The sequence below is a fragment of the Zootoca vivipara genome, chromosome 11, assembly GCF_965207765.1.
Source record: "Zootoca vivipara chromosome 11, rZooViv2.hap1.1, whole genome shotgun sequence".
In the NCBI taxonomy this organism is placed as follows: domain Eukaryota; kingdom Metazoa; phylum Chordata; class Lepidosauria; order Squamata; family Lacertidae; genus Zootoca; species Zootoca vivipara.
In genome coordinates, this window is record NC_142594.1 from 12,470,909 (window position 1) to 12,496,024 (window position 25,116).

The following is a 25,116-nucleotide window of genomic DNA, read 5'->3' on the forward strand; positions in this document are numbered from 1 at the left end:
AGCACAAGCAAAATTAAGAATGACATTTAATGTAGACTCTTACCAAAATACGCTTCAACAAGTTTAAAGCCGTTGCATTTTCAGCTGTCCAGAGGCCCACTAGATGCCTACTCAGCTGCCTGAGAAATAGAGAGATTGAGAAATGAGCTACTTATTTGCCAGAAAATGATTAAACTTCAGACCATGTAATACGTTTCATTGTTTTGCAGTTGCTGTTAAACATATGGAATCTAACTCCCAACTTAACTGTATTTCTGCTACTGGTATACAGCCTACACTTCTGGAAGTCTTAGGGTAGACTACAAATATTGTACTTAGATTGCAGACTTCTTAATGCCAATGGTAAGCACTGCTATCTGTGGTTATTTTTCAAATTGCCATTACCACAGAACAGTGGTTTTCAGCATGTTCTCTCCCATAATTCTGCCTATTGGTTTCTGACCTGCTACCTCTATGCCTGCCACCTTCAATGGTCTACTCAGTGGTAGGGTGGGATGGGACAAAACGTTAGTGAGACAGGTACTTTCTGTGCAGTGATCAGTTCGGAAGGGACAGGTTATAAAATTAGGAGGTTATCACACAACAGGAATGATAGCAAGCAAGCGAGTGACATAGACTTACCTATTTGTAAGCATCCTTTGATCTGTGCTTATTGTAAACATAGCAGTGTGCAAATGACGAGGTAAGGCACCTTCGCTGAGGGCAAGATCTTGCATTTTGGTTGCTATTTCTTTGTCTCCCTCCTTTGGAAACAGAGCAAGAGGATAACCATGAAAAAATCTTAGTTAAGTTGTTCTGCCTGTAGCTTGCAATGCTTTCACAGTGTAGACGGGACTTAAAATGAAGGTACTTTATAAAACTGCACTTTTAAAAAAACTCTCTGCTATGTCCCTTGGCAAATCACAAGAGTACTACAGGCAGAAGAGTTTTGGCTTTCATATTTTTCAAATAGAGAACGTGGCCATGATGTTTTATTCTGTTTTAATATTCTGTTGGGAGCCGCCCAGAGTGGCCGGGGAAACCCAGCCAGAAGGGCGGGGTATAAATAATAAATTTATCATTATTAATATTATTACTCCTTTCTCCCAGCACAAACTAATGTGCATTTGATGGTGGCCGGGTAGATTTTTTTGCCTGTGCTTGCTATTTCTAAGGATGTTTGGTATTTAGGGGATTCAAAATTGAATTTTACTGAATTCATTGTATTTAATTCTGTGTGCTACCTAGAATTTACAAAGTGATATATGTGTATATATGTGTGTGAAAAATTCTCTGTATACAGTGGTACCTCGCAAGACCAATGCCCTACAAGACGAATTTCCCGCAAGACGAATGCATCTGGCGATTTGATGGTTACTCGCAAAACGAATGCGTTTTGTGAAAAATTCATCTTGCGAATCGCGGTTTCCCATAGGAATGCATTGAAATTTTAATTATGCGTTCCTATGGGCAATAAAAGAAATTTCAATGTATTCCTATGGGAAACCGCATTTCGCAAGACGAATTTTTCACAAAACTAATTGACTCACGGAACAAATTAAATTCGTCTTGCGAGGCACCACTGTATTGTGTTTGACATCCTTTTGGGGCTTATCGACACATTTCATTTCATTTCACATTTCAGAAGGGTGTTTCCTGAAGGCAATGAATCAAACCACCCAGTTGGCTACAGTTTCATTTTTTTCTACTATATGTTTAGTGGAGTGTTCTTTCTCATAAGTTTCAGTAGTTTGGCTGATGTTCTTGCTGTTTTTTCCAATTGCTATTTTCATTATGTGAGCTGAGTTATATAGCCTGCCTGTTCCCATAGCTTGTCAGTCAAGAGTTTGAAGTGATGGCTGTGTGTCTAACGGACAAAGAACAGTCTACGATTCCTGTCTGCAGCCACAAGAGAGCAGCATCACCCACTATGCTGTGCACTCAACACCTCTGAGAAACACCCTTAAGATGTGAGCCAACTGCTCCTTCCAAACAGCTGAATGCAAGTGTGCAAGAAGTTATAACAGAAAATTTTCTCCCTGGAAAAAAAAGACTTTGGATGCATGTTTGATGAACTAAGCCATTCTCATTCCTATTTATAAGGAAGTAAAATATTACAAGATTGCATAGATGCATTACCTCTATTATTGCCTTCATAACCAATCCAGCTCCTTTCACAATGGCCATGGAAGGATGCTGCAAAACAAATAATAAAAAGGAGTGTATGGATAGCAAAGCTGGTTAGAGCATGGTGCTGAAATGCCAAGGTTGTAGGTTCGAATATTCCCGCACTGCAGGGGGTTGGACTATATTCAGGGTCCCTTCCAACTCCATGATCTATCATCATTATTTCCAACTACAGTATTAAGTGATCTGTTCCAATAAAGAATTTACAGTACTGGGACAGATTTAATACAAAGATCTAGAACCACAGCTGTCATTCTGGCTCTTGCTACTTGTTGAGGATTTTAACGGGTTTTCCAGTCAAAAGCCTCTGCTCCACAACTGGACCTGTTCCCATACAACAAATTACCATCATATGATGTTAATTTCCCTCAAGAGTATTAGCTCAGTTCAACTAGCAGCAGAAACGAGGTGGAATCTTTGCTGTCTCCTTTCTTAATGTTGAACTCACCTGAAAGAGCTTGAAGAGGGTTCTCCCATTAGATGCAACCATCTCTAGTAACATATCAAACTGCTGCCCTTCCGTTGTCTCACTATATGGAGCACAGAGGGCAAAAGTAAGGAAGTCCAAAAGTGAACTGATAACTAGGGCACCTGTTCCATGTTCCTGAAATTGAAAAAGGAAGATCAGATATGTCAGATATAGCAGTGTTAAAATAGATGAATATGCTTTTATGAAAAACGCTTGCTGAAATTGCCCTTGGATTATGAGCTACAAAGTGGCATGCCCTTGCTATGTCTCACTGCCTCCACTTAAGTTTTCAAATACAACTGTGTATTCAACGGAGAGGCATGATCAAGACCAAAACCAAGACGCAAAACTGAATATCCTTGCAAATCTCTTAATTATCTAAACTGTAGGACCTCTGTCCCACATATCCCCTCCCCCCCCCAAAAAAACATAGAATCCTTTATTATTTGACTGATGTGAAAGATTTACCACATGGGAATTAAATTTCTCCAACAAGTTTTCCAAGAACTTCTTTGAAGAAAGAAGAGATGCTTTATTTAGTTGTTCTTGCCTCAGGTCATAATCATCATGCATAGGCTATGGATAAAAGATAGCATTTCATCAGAATGTAGGTCTCAAACACTCTTAAGGCTCCAGCTAAATGGAAACACATGCTAGCAGGAAATGCATGATAAAAATTAAAGAGTTCTTAGTTCGCCTTATTTGTTCCAAAATAATGTAGATAGGCTATGCACTTGGGAGGTCATATATCAAGACAACATCCATTCTTTAAATGAGACCCACTGCAATATCCTTCTTGCTAAAATGATGGTTCTTATAATGTCAGAAAATCTACATAAGCTAAAACAAGTCGCTCAAGCTTCCTTGTGTAACTAAGGCTCTCCGCCCTTTACTCCCCCCCAATTAAGGACCACATAATTCCCCACACCCGTAAAGGAAGAGAGAAAAAGCTTCTTGCTCCCCTAACATTGTCCCCACCATTGACTGATTAGGTGTATAGTATTTAGCCTTGGGGAGAGTTGAATAGGCAGTTGCCTGTTTATCACTCAAAACCTGTACTGATGGGTTCAGATAAAGCTATACAACTCCTTTGATCACATAGTGCTGCTTCTTCCTACGGAGGCTATGACATTATAGGAATTACTGTGTATAACACATCAAACCAAGAAAATAAATATCCCAAGAGTACTTACACACATGAGGGCACATAGCATATCAATGGAAGCGTGAGTTACTCCATCATTGTTCCTTTTAAGAGCTTTCACGACCTTCACTCCCAGGCGCTCTCGAAACCTTTCAAAACATAGCAAAGTAGCAGACTGAATACTGAAATAGTAGCAGTATTTTGACAAATATCAAAAGCCCTAACATAAAATGTGTGTAAATAAACACTCAAGCATAACTGACAGCAGCCTATTTAGGGAACAGTAAACTTGAACATTACTAAAAGTTCAGTCAATTACTTTTCTTTTTAAATTTTTCAAAATTATTCATGAAAGCTCACAATGATATGCTCTAGTAGTTGTGGGCAGTATAACCGCCAGTAAAAAGAAAATCTTCTAATAAGCTACAGCTAAATAATTGCTGCCAAGAATAGCAGGGGGGAAACAAGAGCATGGAGGCCTTGTCTGTCACGGGAAATGAATTACATGGCTAAGTGCAACTGAGCTGCCAAACTGTATTTGAAGAGCAAAGTTTAAGAATAGTAAAAGCTGGGGATCAATGGCTGGACCTGGGAACACAAAAGCTGTAGCATTACTGAGACTATTGCATTGGGTCAGCAATCTGGATGGGAGGCCACTGAAAGACCCATAAAAGATCAGGTGGTACTTTTTATTTAAGTAACAGAGCTAAAGTCTTCAGGTGTCTTGAAACCCCCAAGCACAATAAAAGTAAACAGATGTGCAGAAGCCAAAAGAGAAAACATCAATTCCGGCACTAAACCTCCAATACATTTTTAGATTTGATCCAGTGATTATTAGAAACGGCAACAGTTTTTCCACCTGCTTCTGCACCTTTTGATAAATACACATAACTGTGTGCATGCTTGCAGCAAGAGGTACATAAACTTCACTCTTAAAGATATTTGTAATTACTGATATACAGAGCTGTAATCAAACTTGTAGTTAAAAATGAGTGAAAAACCTGAGGGCTATTTCCAAGACACCACCCTCCTTAACTGTAGTTAAATAACCCAGCACTGTTCATAGATTGTTGGCATTTGCCAGTCTTGGGAGACAATGGAGGAGTACACCATTGGGGGTGAAGTCAAATTGTTGAAAGGTTGTAGCACCTGCTGTGGCTGTAGAGACCGATATGGGAGAGGCATGTTTTGTTGCAACTGGGGCAGATGAAAGCATTTGGTTGTGCTGCCTCCATTTTGTAGACACGACCAAGTCAGCATAGACAAGAGTTTGAACATACTGGGAATGTGGGCTTGGGAGAGCACATCTCTGTTTGAGACTCTGTCCTGCCACGTGATGCCCAAAATCTTCCTGTGCATGTGGAAGGCATTGAGATGTCGCTCTGTGCGGTTGTTTAGCTGTCCACAATTCGCTTCCATGAAGCAGCATGCTTAACATGCAATCTTTCATCTTAGTATCGGTCATTAGCATCACATTCTCCCAGACCACTTTGGAGAGGTGAACCATTGCCATAGCTGCCTTGCCAATACACTTGTCCAGCCCAATGTTGATGGAGATCTTGCTGGTTGTGGTGGAAGCCAGGTAGACAAAACAGCCTTACCACCTCAAGAGTGTGGTCACCAATGCTGATGCATGGGGTGCTGGTGACATCCTGACAGAGGATGTTGGTCTTCATCGGGCTAATGGCAAGGCTGAGCTCTCTGCAGGCTTGGGCAAAACTGTCTATACATACATCACTGATAATATGTACCACTGAGATCAGCTAACAATAGTGAAGAGCAAAGCAAGGGAGATAGGACGGTTGCAGCAGTATTGATGTTGCTTTGCAGAAACCATTGTGGAAGACTCAAACTTCAGAATTGGGCTCAGAATGTAAATAACTCACAGACTATTACAGGATTGCTGCTGAAACCCAAGTACCTACCTTGGAAGTTGAGTGAAAGCAAGGAATCCAGCTTTGGATGCAACTAGTCTTCTAACGGCTTGGAACTGGCTTTCAAGCTCTGCAGTTGATGCTGTCATGTCACCCTCTTGCGAGAGCAACGCTGTTATGGCATTGTTGATTAGCTTCTCTTTGTTTTCTGAAAACAAGCCCTGAAGGAAGGAGGAAAGGTGTTAACCCTTTGGACAGGAACAGAACACAAAATGTACAGAAGAATGACTTTTTAACTTACATCTTGAGTCACTGCATGCAGAACTCCACTATAGGAAATGTTGGAGTTGAACCTAAAAACAGCATCTGCAAAGTTGCCATCTGCAACAGGACAGGCATGGATATAAGTGTCAGGCGGACTGATATTGCAGCATGTCAGTGCAGCTTGCTTTGCAAAAAGCTTGCAACGCACTCATTTCAAATATTAGAAACCAAAAGCAGAAGACTTACTTGGAGGTGCTGCCAAGAACCTGAGATGAAGGCTTTCGACTTCCTCTTCCACAGGCATACTCAACAAGCCCCACCGCTGCCCCTTGTCTGTTGGTGTCATTTTCACACAGACATCCCTATTTCCAGAGGCTCTTACTCCATCCAGCAAACTGGCTAGCAATGAGTCCCTAGGAAAATTGCCCCCAACAATTAGCTTTTCCAGCCAATGATGTTAAGCATGCTTATAAGCCCACAAGAACATACACATTTCATTCTGCTTAAGATTATATAGAGCAAGTGCTGCAAAGACAGGATTTACTTGAATTTGTAGACTGCCCTTCATCCAAAGATCACATGGCAGTTCACAATGTATGAATGCCTCGTAATAGGAAGTTTTAACTGGGTTGTCCCTTCAATGGCACTGCAGGGGGTGACTTGAGGGAAAGGAAAGTGACTAAGGCAGCATGTTGACATATGGAGGCTTGATAACTAGCTTGTGATTAAGTGAGAGGGAAACTGTGGTTTAATGAATAGCTTTCTGCAAGGTAATAGGAAAGACAACAAAACATTTCCCATCATCATCATCTGCACTCATCTGCGGAGATGGGGAACAAAACTGATAAGTTTAGGTGAGACATGTTTCAAGGAGTCCTTTAGGTATTTAAAAAACTCAGTAAGGAAAAAGCCTACCTGCATTTCACATTTTTATTGGTAATTCACCCCTGCCATTCATTGCTTTGTGTATCTGATTTTTCTCTTTTTCCTTCTGGGATAGTACTGGGTTCTTTAAAAATGTCATTCCCTCACAGAGGTGGCATAAGCTTAGAATGAATCAAATGTAAATGCAGCATTGTGACCTGGTTGTAAGAGTGAAACTAACTATGTAAGCACTGCGTGGTTTACCCAAGACATGCCAGTAAAGAACAACAGTTCAAGAACTGTTTAAAAATACCTCTCTGTTGAAGAATATTTTCGGATTTGTCCCTTGATAAACTCTATGGTAAAAAGCTGTGGATTTTCAGAATCGCACACAAGCGCAAATACCTTTAAAGAAAGAGTGTATCAAACAGGTTGTCATTATTCTGCACACTGTATTTAAATGACACACTCAAAGTTTCAGTATTGTGAACGACATACTCTTCGTTTTTTCTACATCCCACTATGGTTGCATTTAAGCTGGTTACAAAGCTTGTTGTGTAAACTTCAGATTTTAATAGACGTACAACAGTAGATTTAGATAGCTTAAAGGTTACTATTCCTTCCCACCCTATCCAAAGCTCTAAACAAGTTTCCGCCCTACCTCTCCTAAGGGTTTCAGTGTTGCAATATTGTAGGTAGCTGGGTCCCGTTCCACTAAGCACGTTTCTGTAAGAGCCAATATCCTTTTCACTGGTTCCTTTTAAACAAAAACACAAAAAATAAGAGGCTTAAATTCAAATTGCTACAGTCACAGACACCAAGCAAGATAGGGTCGCCATATTCCAAAGTCCAAAACCCCAGACAACCCCCCCCCATCACACACATTTGAGGCACACATATACACACCATCCCACATCTCTGTCGCCCGCCTTACTTTTGCTGTCTTTGGCCTCCTGCTCACAAATGATGCAAGGTGCGAGTCTTGGCTTGTATCTAGTCCAAGGAAGCAGGCCCAGCACCTTGCTGCATTAGATCGCAGAGGCCCTCTGCGATCTGCTGCGAGCAGTGGGCTTGCCAGGTGGCCTTTGGAGGCAGCTCCGGCGAGGCACTGGGCCTGTTTCTTCTCGGCATGTCCCTAGTCTGCTTGGAAGCCAGGGCGTGTAGAGATGAGGCAGGCCCAGCGCCTCACCCGAGCCACCGCCAAGGGCAGCCTGGTGAGTTTCCAACAAAGAACAAAAATATAGGAAAGAGGCTTAAATTCAAATTGCTATAGTCACAGGGACCAAATAATTCTGGCTTTTCCCAGACATTTGATCACTTTATGGAAACTCCACCCAGGTGTTACTGCCGCCCGCCGAATCCCAGATATGTCTGGGGAAAACTGGACGTATGGCAAGGCTAAAGTAAGAGATTTAACATTTGGGGACAATTCCCTTCTGGTAGCAAGTAATGTCAATTGCTATAATTTGGATCCAGACTCGGCCATAATTAACTGCAGGCTTCCAAGTGTTTTGGACTATCAATCCCATTAGTCCTGGCCAACACAGCTGATGAGAGTTGTAATCCAATATATCTACAGGGCATCGGGATGGAGAAAGCCTGCTAGTTTCTATGGGTTTGTTCTAAGGAGGACTAAGCCTTGATTCAACCCAATGGCCATGATCCTATTGCTTACCCCTCTCCCCATATGAACCTACCCAGACCCTGAGATCATCCTCCGAGGCCCTGTTCTTACATTTCCTCCATGGGAAGGCTCGCCTCACACCTTCATTATACATCTTTAGATGCCTGGTGAAAATGTTCCTCTTCAATGAGGCCTTTGGCTGATTAACATTCTATGCCCTTTTAATAAATGTGTTTTGGGGGGGGGATTATTGGTCTGTTTGGTTCTTGTTCTAAATATGCATTTTGCGCTTTGGTTTTGCATTTTCACGCTGTGAACTGCCCTCCAGATAAAGGGCAGTATACAAATTAAATAAATAATTTTTAAAAGTGGGTACAAATCCCCAGCAAAGGTAATATTTTAATCTTGACAGTACCACCAATGTTCATTATGTGACTCAGAAAAAAAATATTCCTAGAATGAATGGCAATTGCCAATCTACCTTAAAATATAAAAAGATGGAAGCTCAGTTCTTTCCATTTGGGGAAAAAATCATAATCAAAGCCTAAGTGTAACTGATCTTTTAATTAACAATTTTGATAGAATTTCTAAATTTTTATTCATTCATTCATTTAATTTGTATACTGCCCTTCATCCGTAGATCTCTGGGTGGTTCACAGCATAGAAGTACAAATAAAAATATACAAGATAAGAAGAAGAACAAACCAAACCAAACCAAAAATATTAAAATGAAGTAGATACAGTAGTTACAGGCAATGCATAGAACAACTGCATCATCATACTATGTCTACTGCCCCCATATTTTACTATTTGATGTTAAAAATCAATAGCTCCTTAGCTAATGCAAGGGATATGGCCTAGCCTAATGCAACTTTCACTTTTCCCCTTGAAACTGCATACCACGACATACCACCATCTTCTGTGGAAACAATTCTCAAATGTAGTGGGATATGGATGGATGGCTGCTGTCCACAAAGGAGCATGTAAAGTCCCATGGACTTACTTAACTACTTCCTCTTCTCTGTATCCTAGCCATTTGATGTGTCAAAAATTCATTTAAAAATAATAATTTTAAGGATAACACTAATAGTTGTGCACATTCTTCATAGAAGTTTTACATATTCACACAAAGAAACACACAATTCAAGTTCCAAAAAACTGGGCAAGGTGTGTGTGTGTGGGGGGGGGGGCTGGCGGGATGCAGAAGCACACAAAAGGGATTCCCCCCCCCCAGTTCAGGACTCAAATAATGTATTCACATCTTTAAGCCTTACCGAATGCCTAGGAGATATCTTTTGGACCACAAACTCTGCTAAAGAAGTAATAGATTCATCATTGCTGTATTTTCCAAAGCGAAGTGTCAAATACTGCTCAAATTCCAAAGGTTCCTTCCTTATCCTCAAGGAAATGCCAACATAGTTGCCAGCATGTTCTATTGCACTTTTAATAATTTCTTCCCTTTGCTCAGAAGCAAACAAATGCTGAAAAATTCAAGAGACTTCAGTAAGTTCCTAAGAGCTACGAAAGTGAATACAACAGAATTTGTCAAACTGAACACAGTGAATAGCAATTAGTATGAAATAATTCATAGCTTATCATCTTCTCTCAACTGTCTGGTCACCAGCTGAACAAAATAATCTTGCTAAGGACCAGTTGTATTTTCTAGCTCAAAGACCTAGGGAATTATGCACAATGCAACCACACTTGGAATACACCTCAAAACCAATGTTCTACATCTGTAAAACATGCAGAAAGGGGCAACCAAAATGACTGAGAGGATGTGACATTGTGACAACTCTCCTATGAGAAAAGGCTACAAAATTTGGGGCTTTTTAGTTTAGAAAAAAATGTGAATAAGGAGGGACATGAAGGAGGTGCATACGATTATTCACAGGGTGGTGATGGTTTTTTTCTTTATCAAGAGACCAGGACACAAGTCCATTCAATAAAGCTGAATGTTGGAAGATACAGGATAGGAAAATGGAGGTGATTCTCTGCACAGCGCACAGATAAACATTCTGGCCTTGCCAAATAAACCAAGTCTACTGAATTCAAGGTTACTGGTGTCTTAATTTAGGCATAGGTGAAGTTGTAATGTTAGGATACTTACTAGTCTACTAAATCCACCATAAAGTATACAAAAGCCTCCAGCATAATCAGACAGATCAACAAATCCTTCAATATTTCTGTAGTCATAAGAACATAGGACTTTGTTTGTTGCAGGATCAATCTGGTCAACGCCTCCAGGAGTGACTTCTAGAATTACAGGTTTTCTTGTGTCACTCCAGTGATGCTTATAACAGTTGTATCTCTGTGAAAAGGAAAGTGGTAGGTAAGGACACTGAGGGGACGGGGACACACGGACACACGGACACACACACACAAATACAGTATCACAACTTAGGGGAGCAGTTACTTAATATGAAAGCAGAAGAACAGACGTCCAAAAATATTTTCTGAGCACATGCAGTTAACTATATTTTCAGTGCTGCAAATCCAACAAGCACATCAGACTCTCTTCATATACTGTATTCCTGCCACAAAGATTACAGGTGTGTAAGAAGCAACATTCCATACATATATAGATTGCTGCATGATGGACTCATAGGGCTCATCATTTGATTCTATGTATATGCAGTATGCATAATATATTGGAAAACCGGCATTAACAGTGGTTTCTGTGAACATGTACATGCTGTGAAATACTATGTATGGACGCCATTGTCACAACAAAGTACATGAAAATTTCACATTTCCTCCGCAAATGCATTTTTTGGTTATGTTTTAGTTAGCCATATAAAGGTATTGCCTAAATATGCATTTTGGATTGTCCCCTCCACCATTTCCATGGGCCAACACACCTAGTTTACTTTTAAAATGTTTTGTGACTGAGGAAAAATTAACATATGAAAAACTGCTCTTACTAACATGAATTAATGATGTTCAATTCCAAAAAAGATGAGCAATTTAAGGCTGATTTGAATGCTGTGAAACATGACAATGAGTTGCATTGACCAAGAAGGAAATGCAACCTTAAATTGCTTCATAAAATTAAACAGAAGAATAGAAAGCTCCCTTTTTCACACATAAGCTAAGTAAAAATGGAAGGAAGTAAAAGAAACTCTTATGCTGTTCATAATTTTGAAAAAAACACCACATGGTGTAAGCTACTTCAGTAGAAAATAGTTACAAAGAAAGTTAGATATTTTCGACTTCAGTCTTACACAACACTTACCAAGGCAACATTGTGAAAACCACACACTATTCAAGCATGCACTTTAAGAAGGCTACTAATGTTCACAAATCTAAGGGTGGTAATTTTTATTTAAATTTCATTCAGTGCATAGATTTGACAAGAGTACCAAAATCTGTCAAGTCACAAGGCAGGAAGGATGTCAGGCCGATGTCATTTCTTATGCTGAAACTTGAACGACTCTAACTCAATACATCTCTAGCAGATTATTCCCATTACAATTAATTCAAGAAATGAGTAGAACATGAAAAGACGACACAATGCCCATGAAGGTCTAGAGCAGGGGTCCCCAGACTTACTGGGCTTCGGGCTGAAGGGTAGGGGAGTGCGCGCGCAGCGGGCCGGAGGGTGGGGGAGTGCGTGCCCGTGCGCATGCGCACACGGTCGGAAAAAAATCGCTTGTGCGCATGCGTATGGCCCTCCCCCGACCCGGAAGTGCATCGGAAATGACCTCTTCTGGGTCGGGAGAGGCCCATACGCATGCACATAAAGGATTTTCGGCAATTTTTTGCAGATTTTGAAGATCGCCGCCGCGCCGTGCGTGCGGGCGGCGGGGGTCGTCACGGGCCGGATTGGGAGGCCAATTGGGCCGCATCCGGCCTGGGGGGCCGTAGAGTCATTTCAAAAGTCGTTTTAATATTTCTATTCCAACTTCTGATCAAATGATCCTGAATGCCGTTAACGCAATTTAAAAGTTACCCAGCCCCCTTAAGTCTTCAAATGGGTGACAATTTTATCTAAAAAGAGGAGGATTAAAGGCTTTGAGTGAAATGAAAGGTACATATAGCAATGGCAGCAGGTTTCTTTTTGCCCCATCAGAGCAGATGACTTATATTGGCTTTTCTGTGCATAAGACTAGGTTCTTTTTTTAAAACTAAAAAAATGTTTTAAAAGGGGGGGTAGTCTTATACACGGGGGCAATCTCCCCCCCACATTTTCTTAATTTTGAGCCCCAAAAAATATATACATGGGGGCATCTTATAGATGGAAAAATATGGCACTTCCCCCTCACTATTGCAATCCCAAAGCAGCTGGAAGTTGGGAGAAGAGTTATTTCTAGCAGGCAGCCAGTTGCTCTGCAATTGCTTCTTCCTTCGCCAAAGGCTGGAGCCAGTCTAGTCTCTGCCTTACCGTGGTGTACTTCCTGGCCCTTGAACTTCCAAATGGCCCTTGCTTTTCTGGTTGGCAGCAAAGGCCAGAGTCCCATCACCCTCCCTTCCACAATCCCAAGGCAACAAGTTATGCACAGTGTATAGAAACACACACAAAGCGCATTTACTTGCCAATTTGGCAATGGGGGGGGGAAGTATTTCCCCACTCCAACTAAATGACCTGTAAATGCCTCAGCCTTGAAGGGAAGCAAAATTATAAGACAAGGTTTTTTTAAAAAACAAACAAACCAAAAAATGTGACAAAAGATACTTGCCCTTCCTGTGATTTTTCCTTCAGCAAAATCAGTTCTAAATCTCTGGGGCAGAAAAGAGGGAGGGGGAAAAATATATATAGAATGAGCAGTAAGCACACCAAACAAGTTACCGTGAACTATTTTGCAGATAATTCAAGTTCAAGCACATAAAACTGGACCCTTCAACTCACAGAAGGAGCTTCCAGTTAATGGGAGGGCTGTTTCATACTTCATACTAGAGCATACTAAATCCAAAGATAATAGGTTTTATCCAACGAATTCATCCGGTTTGTGCAAGAACTTCTGCCTTTACACCAGAGATTCCTATCCTCTTCTTCCCTCTGTGCCCCCAAAATCCTCTCTGGGGGTTCCCCATACACTCCCTAACGGATTGGGGGTCATGTGGTGAAGGGATGTTCCACTGCACAAATGGCATGATTTTGTTGGAGGCAACCAAATGTTCTGCATGTGAAAGAACTTGCATAAGCAGAAGCATAAATACTGCTATTCAGCCCATCTATTACATACCACTGCAAACTTGTGAGAGCACTAGGTGTCTATTTTCCTTTTGATCTTTGTTGTTTTAGTACAACCCTATAGCTTGGCTCCAAAGTATAGCTGGTGAAGGTGTAATTGCTGTCCTGAGAGTTATCAGTAATTAAAAAATGGCAAGCAAGTGTTGCATATTGCACTAAAATCATGCATCCAGCAGAAATTGAATGTTCCTCGTTACGTTTACGTTACAGTTAGCAATAAAGAGTGCAAGGTAGCTAGGAATTCAGATTTTTAGAACTAGAAGCTTCCTACCAGGGCTTCTGTGAGGAGTTCTGTTCTGTGTTCTGTAGAAAACTTAAGTGTTTCAGACTTTTTTCCACTTCCCTTACGAAACGTGAGGCTGAATTCTGTTCCTTGTCCTTTGCCAACAGGGCTGATGCTACAGATATCTCCATAAGGCCACTAAACCAAAAGATCAGAGTTGGAGAATGCTCCATAATTATCACCATAATATCATAAATTCATATTCCAACATAAATGACTCAAAAGTATACACAGATTTTTTTTGTCACGTGGTATATTGAAAACAAAAAGGGAGGGCAAACAGAAAGAGAAAAATAAGTAATTATAATATTAAAAAACAAACAAACCATTGCCAACTAACTTCAAACAGTACGTATTCCATCAGTCCTGATTTAAATTAGTATAGGGAGTTATATTTCAGCATCCAAACATCATTTTATGCATTCAAATACATAAAAGGCAGTGAGATTTTTAAACCACTGGGTGATAGCTGTTTGTTCTCAACCTTAGGCACTATGTACATTGATTGTTTGGTTACCCATAAATCATTGCTTGCATCCCATCCTAATAACCTACAAGTGACCCACAAGAGATGTTAAGGTGCTCCAAGTTTAGACGTTCTGTGAAAACAGAAGACCATTGATGCCTCTGAAAACATTCGTAGCAGAACCTCAAGCGCAGAACGTCCAACAGCCCAGGTAGGGAGACCATTAGTCACTGACACTGTGATAAAGAACTGCTACTCTGTCCCATACTCCCAGTATCAGGCACAGAAACCAATTCCAAAATTCATTGCCCTTAATTAGCCAACTCTACAATTGCAAGACACACAGACACCTCCAGTGTGTCCCCTAGTGTCAGACATTGCAGTAATCTGCATATTTAATGAGAATGTGATAGTTACGCCCTAGGCATCTGGCTGCCCAAGGCAGACTGCCAACTCTAAATTTTAAAAAAAGTATTCTATTTTCATTTTTATTCATATTAAACTTTTTGATACCAACAGTCCTAGGTATTGCATATTCAGCATTTCTGTACTCAGTCATGGCACCAAAGGAAAAAGAAATCCGTAATGAGAAGGCATTCAAAGATCCAGGTGAAATGACAAAGATCAGAAAACTAACATTTCTCATTGTGATTAAGTCTATAGTCCTTCAGATTTCCTCATCTCCTCAACAATTGTTGGGATCTCCTCAACAACAATCATTGCCAAGCAGGGACATCAAGCAATCTGATATAAGACAAGAAAACTAAAGAATTACACTTGGTAATTTTAAAATTCTTTTACTCCCTACTATCAAATTGCAGATCAACCCCACAAAGCATTTGGAGAGAGTACAAACTTAAGGCAACTAAACATAACATTTCATTTAATCAAGGTCAACAACTATTCTTCATTATCTGCTACAGGGCACCAAAAATATACTCCTGGGTTCCAAATAATGGCACTACTTGATTCCACATTAATATTAACATTCCACTAATATGGATGGAAAGGGACACGGGTGGTGCTGTGGTCTAAACCACAGAGCCTAGGGCTTGCCGATCAGAAGGTCGGCAGTTCAAATCCCCGCGACGGGGTGAGCTTCTGTTGCTCGGTCCCTGCTCCTGCCAACCTAGCAGTTCGAAAGCACATCAAAGTGCAAGTAGATAAATAGGTACCACTCCGACAGGAAGGAAAACAGTGTTTTCGTGTGCTGCTCTGGTTCGCCACATGACCCAGAAGCTGTACACCGGCTCCCTTGGCCAGTAAAGCGAGATGAGTGCTGCAACCCCAGAGTCGCCCACGACTGGACCTAACGGTCAGGAGTCCCTTTACCTTTAATATGGATGGAAATCCATATATTGTTGAGAAATGTACATTGAAAGGATGGGGAAAATATACCTTTATTATCCCAACCAGTTATCTTACGGCATGTTTGAAGGATATCATGAGGTAATTAATCTGAGCATATACCAAGTGACGTAAGTTAGAACATCCTTCTTCTCTCAATAGGATTGGCATATAAACCAACTCAATCCAGCTTTGGAGATAATACATTTTCATGAAGTTACTATGTATTTGGCATTACCTGATTCGTAACTTCTAATGTGTTAGGATTGTATGTCGTGATGGCATGACTTCCGACTGAAAAGACTCGCTTATACCTAAAAAACATACCAACAAGAAACAAGACATTAAGGGAAACTGCAGACTTAGGAGAGAAATATTGCAGCAAAAATCGCTTTTGTTTTATAAATAAGCCATAAACGTTCATGAAGCTTCTTCCAGGTGAATCATCAACATGACTCACCAATATCTGGGGCAAGGAAAATTATCCCCTGCCCACTTCGGCATGTTTCTAAGCAATAGAAGTTAGGCATTAATTATGAAACTTGAGATCCCACCCTTGAATATACTCTGATGGCAAGCAGAAGTTTGAAATGGGATGCCCAAAAGCTGCTTCGCCGCTGCTGTATCACAACGCGGATTACACAGCCATTGCAAGAAGCAGCGCCAGAGCAAATATGTGGGGTTATAGTTGTATGAGACCTGCAACAATATTTTGCAGTTTGAAGCACTTCACTCCAGAGTTCCAGTCACCAACTCATGCTTTCTTTCAATGTATTTTTTCTCCCATTTCCCCTTTCCACCCTACCCCACCCAGCCTTCTGTGCCTACTGAGCATGCTCAGTCCACACTGAGCTGTTTGGGGTTTCTCCTCGCTCTCTTAAGGGTACCCTCCCAGCCACTAAATAGGTTTTGTTGTTCTGCAAATGTTGGTGTTTCCCCAAAACTGCTGATACCTCCCTCTTGTGCATGGATGGTGTCAGATAGGCTACAATATGTATTAATACTCAAAGGGAGTCAAATATTAGTATATTGTGTAGTTACTTCTCTATAATATTGGTCTTAAGATACTAAATGCTGTACTGATTAGTTTATCATATGACTTTTGCTGTAATTGTGATATTTAGCTTATTTTTAGTAGTTGTTTTGTTAATAGTTTTATAAATTGTAATTGCTTCATTGATTATTTGTTAATTATTTTACGATTTATGTTGCATTTGTGATATTCTATTACAGTGGTCCCTCGACTTACGAATTACTCGAACTTTTCGACTTACGAACGGGACAAATGGCCGCATGCTTACGAATTTTTCTACATCCGAATGGAAACCGTTGGCAGTTTTAAATGCGGTTTCCTCGACTTACGAATTTTAAATGCGGTTTCCTCGACTTACAAATTTTTCTGAATATTTTTTTTCCCTATGGGAAACCGCTTTTCGTCTTACGAACTTTTCAACCTACGAATGTGCATTTGGAATGGATTAAGTTCATAAGTCGAGGGACCACTGTATATTCTATTATGTTATTACAGTCATACCTCGTGTTGCGTCCGCTGCAGGTTGCATTTTTCCAGGTTGCGAACATGGCAGACACAGAAGTGTTTACTTTTGGGTTCCGCCATGTGCGCATAATTGTTCTGTGCGGTTCGCGCATGCACAGAATAACTCTATTGCACTTTCACGCATGCGCTCTATCGCTGCTCAGGTTGCGGACTTTGCGAACGGCATCCCGGAACAGATTGGGTCCGCAACCTGAGGTACCACTGTACAGTGGTGCCTCGCTTAACGAATGCCCTGCTTAACGAAATTTCCGCTTAACGAAAGGATTTTTCGAGTGGAGGTTGCCTCGCTAGACGAATTCGTTTTATGAAAAATTGGTCTAGCGAATCGCGGTTTCCCATAGGAATGCATTGAAATTCAATTAATGCGTTCCTATGGGCAAAAAAAAAACTTCAAAAAAAATTCAATGCAGTCCTATGGGATTCGCTAGACGAATTTTTCGTTATAAGAGAAGACCCGTGGAACGAATTAAATTCGTCTAGCGAGGCACCACTGTATTTGAGATTCATTTGAATGCAAATCAGCATAGAAATGCAATAATCAATCAATCAATCTCTAGTTCATAAATGTATAGGAGGCAGTTAATAAACTGACCACTCAACAACAGATTGTGTGAACATGTCCTGAAACTAATAAATTCTGTTGAAACATAACCTTACATAAAAATAAGCTGTTTAGGAGACCAGTGCTATTTATGAATAATCACAAAGAGATTATTAGATTATTAGCATATTCCAATTCAAATAAATTTTAGCAGACCAGTTTGAAAACTCACAGATGGATAGCAGAAAGGCTATTGTATGTCATTACCACCTCAAAACTCAAAACTGGAGAATAAAATAAACTAGGCTACTTACTTTCCCCTCCATGAATGTTTAGTTGTGTAGAAACAGGCCAAATCTTTATTTTCCCTAATTATATTCATTTTGTGCCAGAACCTGTAACAAAATATGCTTGGGATTAATAAAAGCAATTTGCCACAGAACAGAAATAGATTTTCTACTGAATACACAATACAGTTTGCTAAAGGGGTTGCTTGTTACTCAAAATGTTGAATAACTATTAGCCAAGGGACCCCGACTGACAATAGTTCAGGAGTTCTCTCACATCTCTTTACTAAGCAGCTTCACATAGACTACACAATTATGTGTTAAAAGGGATTGTACCACTTCAAGGTACAGCTGCAGCAAACCACTTTTGAATACCTCCTCATGTACAAAAGAACTCCCTGCAAAGATAAATGTAGCATATCAAGGGCAACCATTGTAGTGCAGCCTTTTGTCTGCTGTACTGTTTTCTATCTGCAGGGTTAGAAGCACAGAGGAGCAGTCAAAATTTGATCACTTATCTGCATTCAGTGATACGGCGTGGAAAATCTTCCAGCGCTCTTTTTTCCAAGTTCTTTAAGTTCATTAGTTACAAAGAATGGGGTGCCAACTGCAAATATTAGGCAAACTTGACTGTTTCAAAGTTTTTAGGCTTCTTCACTAAATACAAGGGAAACATGCTGTACTGCAACTCCCATCACCATTAGTCAATAGAAAAAATGGTAAAGATATTATGGGAGTTGTAGCTCTGCCTCTCATGGGGTCACAAAGAGTCGGACACGACTAAACGACTAAACAACAACAGCTCTGCCTTAACTGAGTCACAGGTTAGCCACCCAAGCTAAAGATTTTTTAAAATGCAAACTGTAGGTTTTTCCAACGCAATGCAAATTTCAATCCCCCCCCCACCCGCACCGGAAATCCGACATTTGCTACTGCAACCTGAAGTTGCTACAGTGGTACCTCGACCTACGAACGACAACCGAATTTTTTGAATTACAAATGGGGCTAATGGCCACACACTTACGAATGTATCGATATCTGAAAGGAAACCACGGCGGTTTTAGATAGGGATTTTTCAACTTATGAATTTTAGATAGGTTTGCTTCGACTTACAAATTTTTCTATTTCCAATGCATTCCTATGGGAAATCGCATTTCCAATGGTGTTTTTCGACTTACGAATTTTTTGACCTACAAAGGTGCCTTCGGAACAGATTAAATTCGTAAGTCGAGGCACCACTGTATTTCCCTTCTATCACTTCATTCTGCTGAGTGTGTAAGTGCATGAAAAGTCAAGTACTACCACAAATTTTTACTGACCGCAAAATATAAGTGTTAAGTCTCAAATACTGTAAAGGGACAAAACAGTTTCCATTCAGCCTTTTCATACTCAAAGCTTATCTATTTAGAGACTTTGCTCCCATAAATCTGGAGAAATGGATCCAATTCTTTGGCAGTAACGATTAGCAGTATGTTCACATGATGTACTTATTATGCAATAACTTATAGAAGAAGGGGAGGAAAGAGGGAACAAGCATACTACTAAGGTAAACAGAGGCTGTAAGGAATATATTTGATACAGGTACAAGTTACTAGGTTACAATTACTTTTTGCTACTATAGCTACAGGCATGTTTCAGCTGTTCCATGCCACTGGGCAAAATTATCACAAGCTTTTATTGTTCAAAGAATGTCATTTGCAAAGAGCCAGGCAGGCTGTGTAGTATCATATAACCATTTAATCAGATTTGTATGAAATAATAACTTCCATCATTTCCATCCTAACGTTATTAACCCAAAGGGTCACTCAAAAATAATATTCAACAATATGTGCAATTAATATTCCTTTTTAGGGTTTTAAAATTAGAATACACTCACTAACACACATCTCTACCCAACCATGATCTTAGTTCTGATCTCTTCTCTATTACTGTGTGCAATTAAGAGCTCATATTTTAAGCCTAAATAAATGCCACTTATATTGATAATGGTGAATTGCTACTCATTTTCCATTGGCTAGCTTTAGAAGAAATTAAAAGATCAGCTGCCACGTGAAGTCAAGAAATGAAGGCTGTTTTAACTCTTCATTATGCTTTAGCTTGTATATACATTGAAGTTGAATTACATTTCCACCCCACCTTTTAATGCCCAGAAGGGCAACTGATAACAGCACAATGAAATACATAAAAATCCAAAAAAACAACACACATTGAAATCCATTTAAATGCTGTGATGCCAGCGATTACAAATAAAAATGATCTCAACAGGCCCGATGAAATAATGATTTTACCAGCGAGCGAGGGGAAACAAGTGAGGTGGCCCAAATTTGAAAGATACCAGCACAGTAGTGTTATGTACAGTATGCTATAAGAACTGCCATATGTGAGTGTGTGGCACAGTGACAGTCACAGGGAGAAGAAAAGGAAGGCACCAGCACAACTAAGGAGTCTCAAATGTTGCACTTAATAAAATGTTAAGGCCCACGGCATGTTGAGTCAGATGACCCAGGAACAACTGAATCAGGCAAGACAGCTGAACCAATTAGGTATGCTCTATTAAAAACTACCTGCTCAATAAACACCAGTGGAAGTTTAGAGAGCCATGAGTTGAGAATGAAAGCACACACATACACAAATTTCTTTCTATCCAAAAATTATATTAGTTTGTGCAGCTTCTCTCACTAAGCAACTTGGTTGCAATATTCCACTAACAGACCTGGTCTACCAAATTATTCCCAAGTTCAATTTCATTGTTAGCAGCCGCCACAGCCAGCATGCAATTAACACATTCTCACTTTGAAGAAAAGTAATGCTATTCTCTCTCTCTCTCTCTCTCTCTCTCTAACATGACTTTCAAGACATCTGAGACATCTGATTTCTTTCAAGTAAAGCAGAACACCCATTGTCTATTATACTAATTCCACACACATCCTTCAACCTCTCAGGTTATACATTTGTAATGTAACTTATTGTGACTTCAAAGTAAAACTGAATTCCACCAAATCTTTCATTAGATGCAAGCTTCCAATGAGTGGCTACATGTTTTTGACAGCTATTTTAACTAATCTGAAGATGTGCAGTAAAGTTGGAAGTATCACGCACAGCATATTTGCTGCTTAAGTGCATCAACCATTCTAACAAAATGAAATCAGCTGTAGGGGTTGTTTGAAGGGAAAATGTTTCAGGAAAGAAAAAAAGAAGAGCAGAAAGGTGGAGTGTTGATGAATGACTTTTCCATTGACTCAGTCAGTTTGAAAATCAATAATGAATTATTGCCATTTGTGTAGTATAGCATTTGTCTGTCTCTAAACAAAAAAACCTTAAAGCTAAGAAATCATGGACAAAGGTCCATAATATTATCTCATATCAAATGTGTTGTACTAGTTATAAGTCAGGGACAACTAACCTTTGGATCGTTGGATATTGCTGAACTATTACTATTATTATTTATTAAATTGTATACCACACTTCTGAAGATCGCAGGGTGGTTCACAACATAAAAATACAAAATGAGAACACAAAATACTTAATACAAAAACCAAGGCAAACCAATAATCCTCTTCCCACTAATACATTAAAAAGGTTCCAGTCATCCATTAGACTGGACCATTAGTTCCAGTCATCACCAGCTCTGGGGTTGCAGCACTCATCTCGCGTTATTGGTTGAGAGAGCCGGCATACAGCTTCCAGGTCATGTGGCCAGCATGACAAAGCCGCTTCTGGCGAACCAGAGCAGCACACGGAAACACCGTTTACCTTCCCGCTGTAGTGGTACCTATTTATCTACTTGCACTTTGACATGCTTTCGAACTGCTAGGTTGGCAGGAGCTGGGACCGAGCAACGGGAGCTCACCCCGTCAGGAGGATTCGAACCACCGACCTTCTGATCAGCAAGCCTTAGGCTCTGTGGTTTAACCCACAGCGCCACCCACGTCCCTACAAAAACATTTACAGGGCCATAAAATGATAATCTGCCAAAGGCCTGGTTGAAAAGAAATGTTTTCGCCTGGGACCTAAACATATGTAATGAAGGCACTAGACAAGCCTTCCCGGGGAGAGCATTCCACAAATGGGGAGCCACCACAACACAATTCCCATTCCCCCTGACTACTGGCCATACTGACCAAGGATGATGGAAATGGTCATCCAGCACACAGAACCCATTATAAAGGAATAAATGTTTAAGATTGTAGTTCCAAACATTCTTACCCAATTGTTAAGGCCCACTGAACTCAATGGGGCTTACTTCTGAGTAGACATGTATAGGATTGCCCTGTACACTACAAACCCACCAAAGCTTCCAATAAGATGCTAAAACTTTGGAAATCCAAGGCCTACTACTAGTAGCATCAAGACAAATGGTTGATCATTTTTACCAAGTTGCATCTATTTTCCTGACTTTGAACTCAACATTGACACTACAAGGCTGATAACCAGGCCTTGGGCTGATTAATATTCTATGTCATTTTAAATGTGTTTGTGAGTGGCGTGTTATTGGTTTGTTTTCTTTCTTGTTTTTATTATGTATTTTGGGTTCCCTTGTATTTTTGTTGTTGTTGTGAACCATCCTGTGATCTTCAGATAAAGGGTGGTATACAAATTTAATAATAAACCACTGTAATTGACTACAATCTGATTAACTTTAAAACAGAGCATACATATAATTCAGAAGAAAGACTGATTTGCCTTACCTACACTGTGGTTTCGCATTTTACACATTAACTTGCATACTTTCCTAAGAAAATAACCACACGGGCTCCTGCATTCATCAAATTATGTATAGAATTAAAAGATACTGCCACTCCCTTGCCAGATGGCCCAATTGCCACAGTTATTTTATTTGCCAATCTACCTCAAAAATTAGCTGGGTTGTGGGCTTTCTGGGAAAATGCAGCAGATAAAGAATTACAAGGACAAACAAACAAAAAGCAGCTTACTTCTGGGTGTTAATGATTAAATGATGGTAAGTGGAAAAACATTTACTCAGATACTCATGCATGTGAACATGCATTCAAATTACTCAGAAGCTGGGGGACATTCCAGAATTGCTTTAAAATTATTTGTACAGTATCAATTCCTGGATGCCAGAGACAGCACATACATTAACATCTTGTTTAAAGTCTATTATATATATTGATTGTTTCCTTTTCCATTCTGGCTCTCAGCGTGAGAAAAGCAGCTCTCAAGTAGAGTCTCTTAAAAGCCATGGCTTGCAGTGCACAAGTGTAAGTGCCGTTTCCTTGCAGAAGTACTCCCTGCTTTGTGGTGAATTATATAAAACACCCTTACTAACCCTACAAAACAAGCCCAGGATTCAAAACACATATTGGATGTGGAACTTCCATTTGAAATGGAACTGAAGATGCAATTCTCAATCACAGCATCATGCAATTCAGAAGCTTGGCAGCGGGTTGGACTGGATGGCCCTTGTGGTCTCTTCCAACTCTATGATTCTATGATTCTATTGCGCACAAATTCTGCCCACCTCCCAAGAATTCACATACCTTACCACCTTTCTAAAGAAAACTCTAAGGCGGGTGGAAATTAAACACAAAAGCGGACTATATCATTTTTTACGCCAATCAATTCTCTCCCCGAAAGACTGGATGGAGCATGCAAGGAAGCAACAAGCTGTGGCACAGATTAACTCTAGCCAGGACATTCTCAGCACAGCATGAAAGTTTTTGGCACAGCTTGTTGCTTCCTTGCAGGCTCCATCCAGTCTTTCGGGGAGAGAATTCATTGACTGGCGTAAAAAATGATATAGTCAGCTTTTTTGTTTAATTTCCACCCACCTTTACAGCACAGGGGCAGCCAGGCAAAGGGGGTGTCCCCCAAACCAAGGGAACCGTTCCATACATATTGATAGGTACAATTGTGGAAGAATGCAGGATTTGTGCTTGGAAACACAACAGTTAACATGCTATAGTAGTGCATAGCCCGCTTCTCCCCTGTTGCTTTGGCCACAGGAAAAGAAAAAAAAGAAAGAGGGATTTTGCAAGCTGGGTACCAGCCTCCCTGAAGCAAATGCGGAAATGAGGGCTAGCTAGACACCTGTTTTAAACCCACCCCACCCCACCTTATTTGCAACCTGCATTTGCCGAGGGGAAATAGGGAGGGGGGGCTTACTGAATTGGGTGTGGGGAGAAAAGAGAAGTCACTGGCTCGGATGAATAAGGGGGAAAGTCCGCCCCCCACTGCATGCAAAGCCCTCGCCGGTTCCCCTCAGTCTCTTTTTTGTGCCCTCCGAGGGGGAACCCATTTATTTACCTGGCCGGGGAGCGGCGCCGTCCAGTCCCCCCCCCCCAAACGCCTTGCACTGACAAGGGGCGCCGCGAGTCAGCAGCCCCCGCAGCTGCTTCAGTTGCCTGCCGAGAGGGCTTCTCCTCTTCCTCCTCCTCCTGGGCTGCAGCCGCTACCCCTCCGAAGCGCTGCCGCCTCCCCTCAGAGCCTGGCTCTGGAGGCCGCCATCTTCGCTCGGGCAGGGGAGCCACCCTCCGCGCGCACGCGCAGTCCAGGCAGAGGCCGACCGCCGCCGCCTGCCCGGCCTGGTCACGCGACGAGCTCAGCTGACCCGCTCAGTAATCAGCCGCCTTCCCCACACCTCGCTTCCCATTGCCTGAGGGAAGTGGGCATGCGCAGAGCGCGCAGCTGGAGGGAGGGAGGGAGGGAGAGAGGGGCGGAGCGAAGGGAGAGAACGCTCCACGCTCTGACCGGGGAGGGTGAGGTGTGGTAGAGTAGTCCTGGGAATGGAGGTTCTCTCTCTCCATTCCCAGGATAATATATATAAAGATTTTTATTTATACTTTTCAAATTTATACTTTTCATTAATTTTACAGTCATTTGAGCATTTCAGAGTTTGACTTCCTTCTCTTTCTGCTGCTCCTTAAATTTATTTTTCAAATCTGCTGCATATCCAAATTCATTTAATTTGCTCATTTATCTACTTTAAATATAAACTCTTAGAAAACTGCCTGTCTCTCTTAGGTCTTTGGCTTCGTTTCCGGTCACTTTTTGGGGAAGAAGGCCTGGGCCTTG

At 40.9% G+C, this 25,116-nt stretch overlaps 1 protein-coding gene across 2 annotated transcripts in view; it reads right to left on the bottom strand.

Annotated features, from left to right (window-relative positions):
- The window catches only part of DNAJC13 (DnaJ heat shock protein family (Hsp40) member C13), a 61,115-nt gene extending 36,471 nt beyond the window's left edge, over positions 1-24,644 (bottom strand). Inside the window, exons 1-18 of one of the 2 annotated variants that reach the window (XM_035129327.3) lie at positions 24,349-24,644; positions 18,109-18,189; positions 15,934-16,009; positions 13,871-14,020; positions 13,085-13,126; positions 10,516-10,716; positions 9,680-9,886; positions 7,443-7,538; positions 7,095-7,186; positions 6,164-6,330; positions 5,955-6,034; positions 5,705-5,874; positions 3,829-3,928; positions 3,104-3,211; positions 2,615-2,770; positions 2,119-2,175; positions 622-743; positions 44-119 (exon numbers count right to left, since the gene is read on the bottom strand). In XM_035129327.3, coding sequence (XP_034985218.2) covers positions 44-119; positions 622-743; positions 2,119-2,175; positions 2,615-2,770; positions 3,104-3,211; positions 3,829-3,928; positions 5,705-5,874; positions 5,955-6,034; positions 6,164-6,330; positions 7,095-7,186; positions 7,443-7,538; positions 9,680-9,886; positions 10,516-10,716; positions 13,085-13,126; positions 13,871-14,020; positions 15,934-16,009; positions 18,109-18,176 — 1,968 coding nt within the window. In that variant the 5' untranslated portion in view covers positions 18,177-18,189; positions 24,349-24,644. The remainder of the gene's footprint in view (positions 1-43; positions 120-621; positions 744-2,118; positions 2,176-2,614; positions 2,771-3,103; positions 3,212-3,828; positions 3,929-5,704; positions 5,875-5,954; positions 6,035-6,163; positions 6,331-7,094; positions 7,187-7,442; positions 7,539-9,679; positions 9,887-10,515; positions 10,717-13,084; positions 13,127-13,870; positions 14,021-15,933; positions 16,010-18,108; positions 18,190-24,348) is intronic. The other variant, XM_060280635.2, reaches the window with a different exon arrangement.
- Positions 24,645-25,116: the final 472 nt, after the last annotated feature.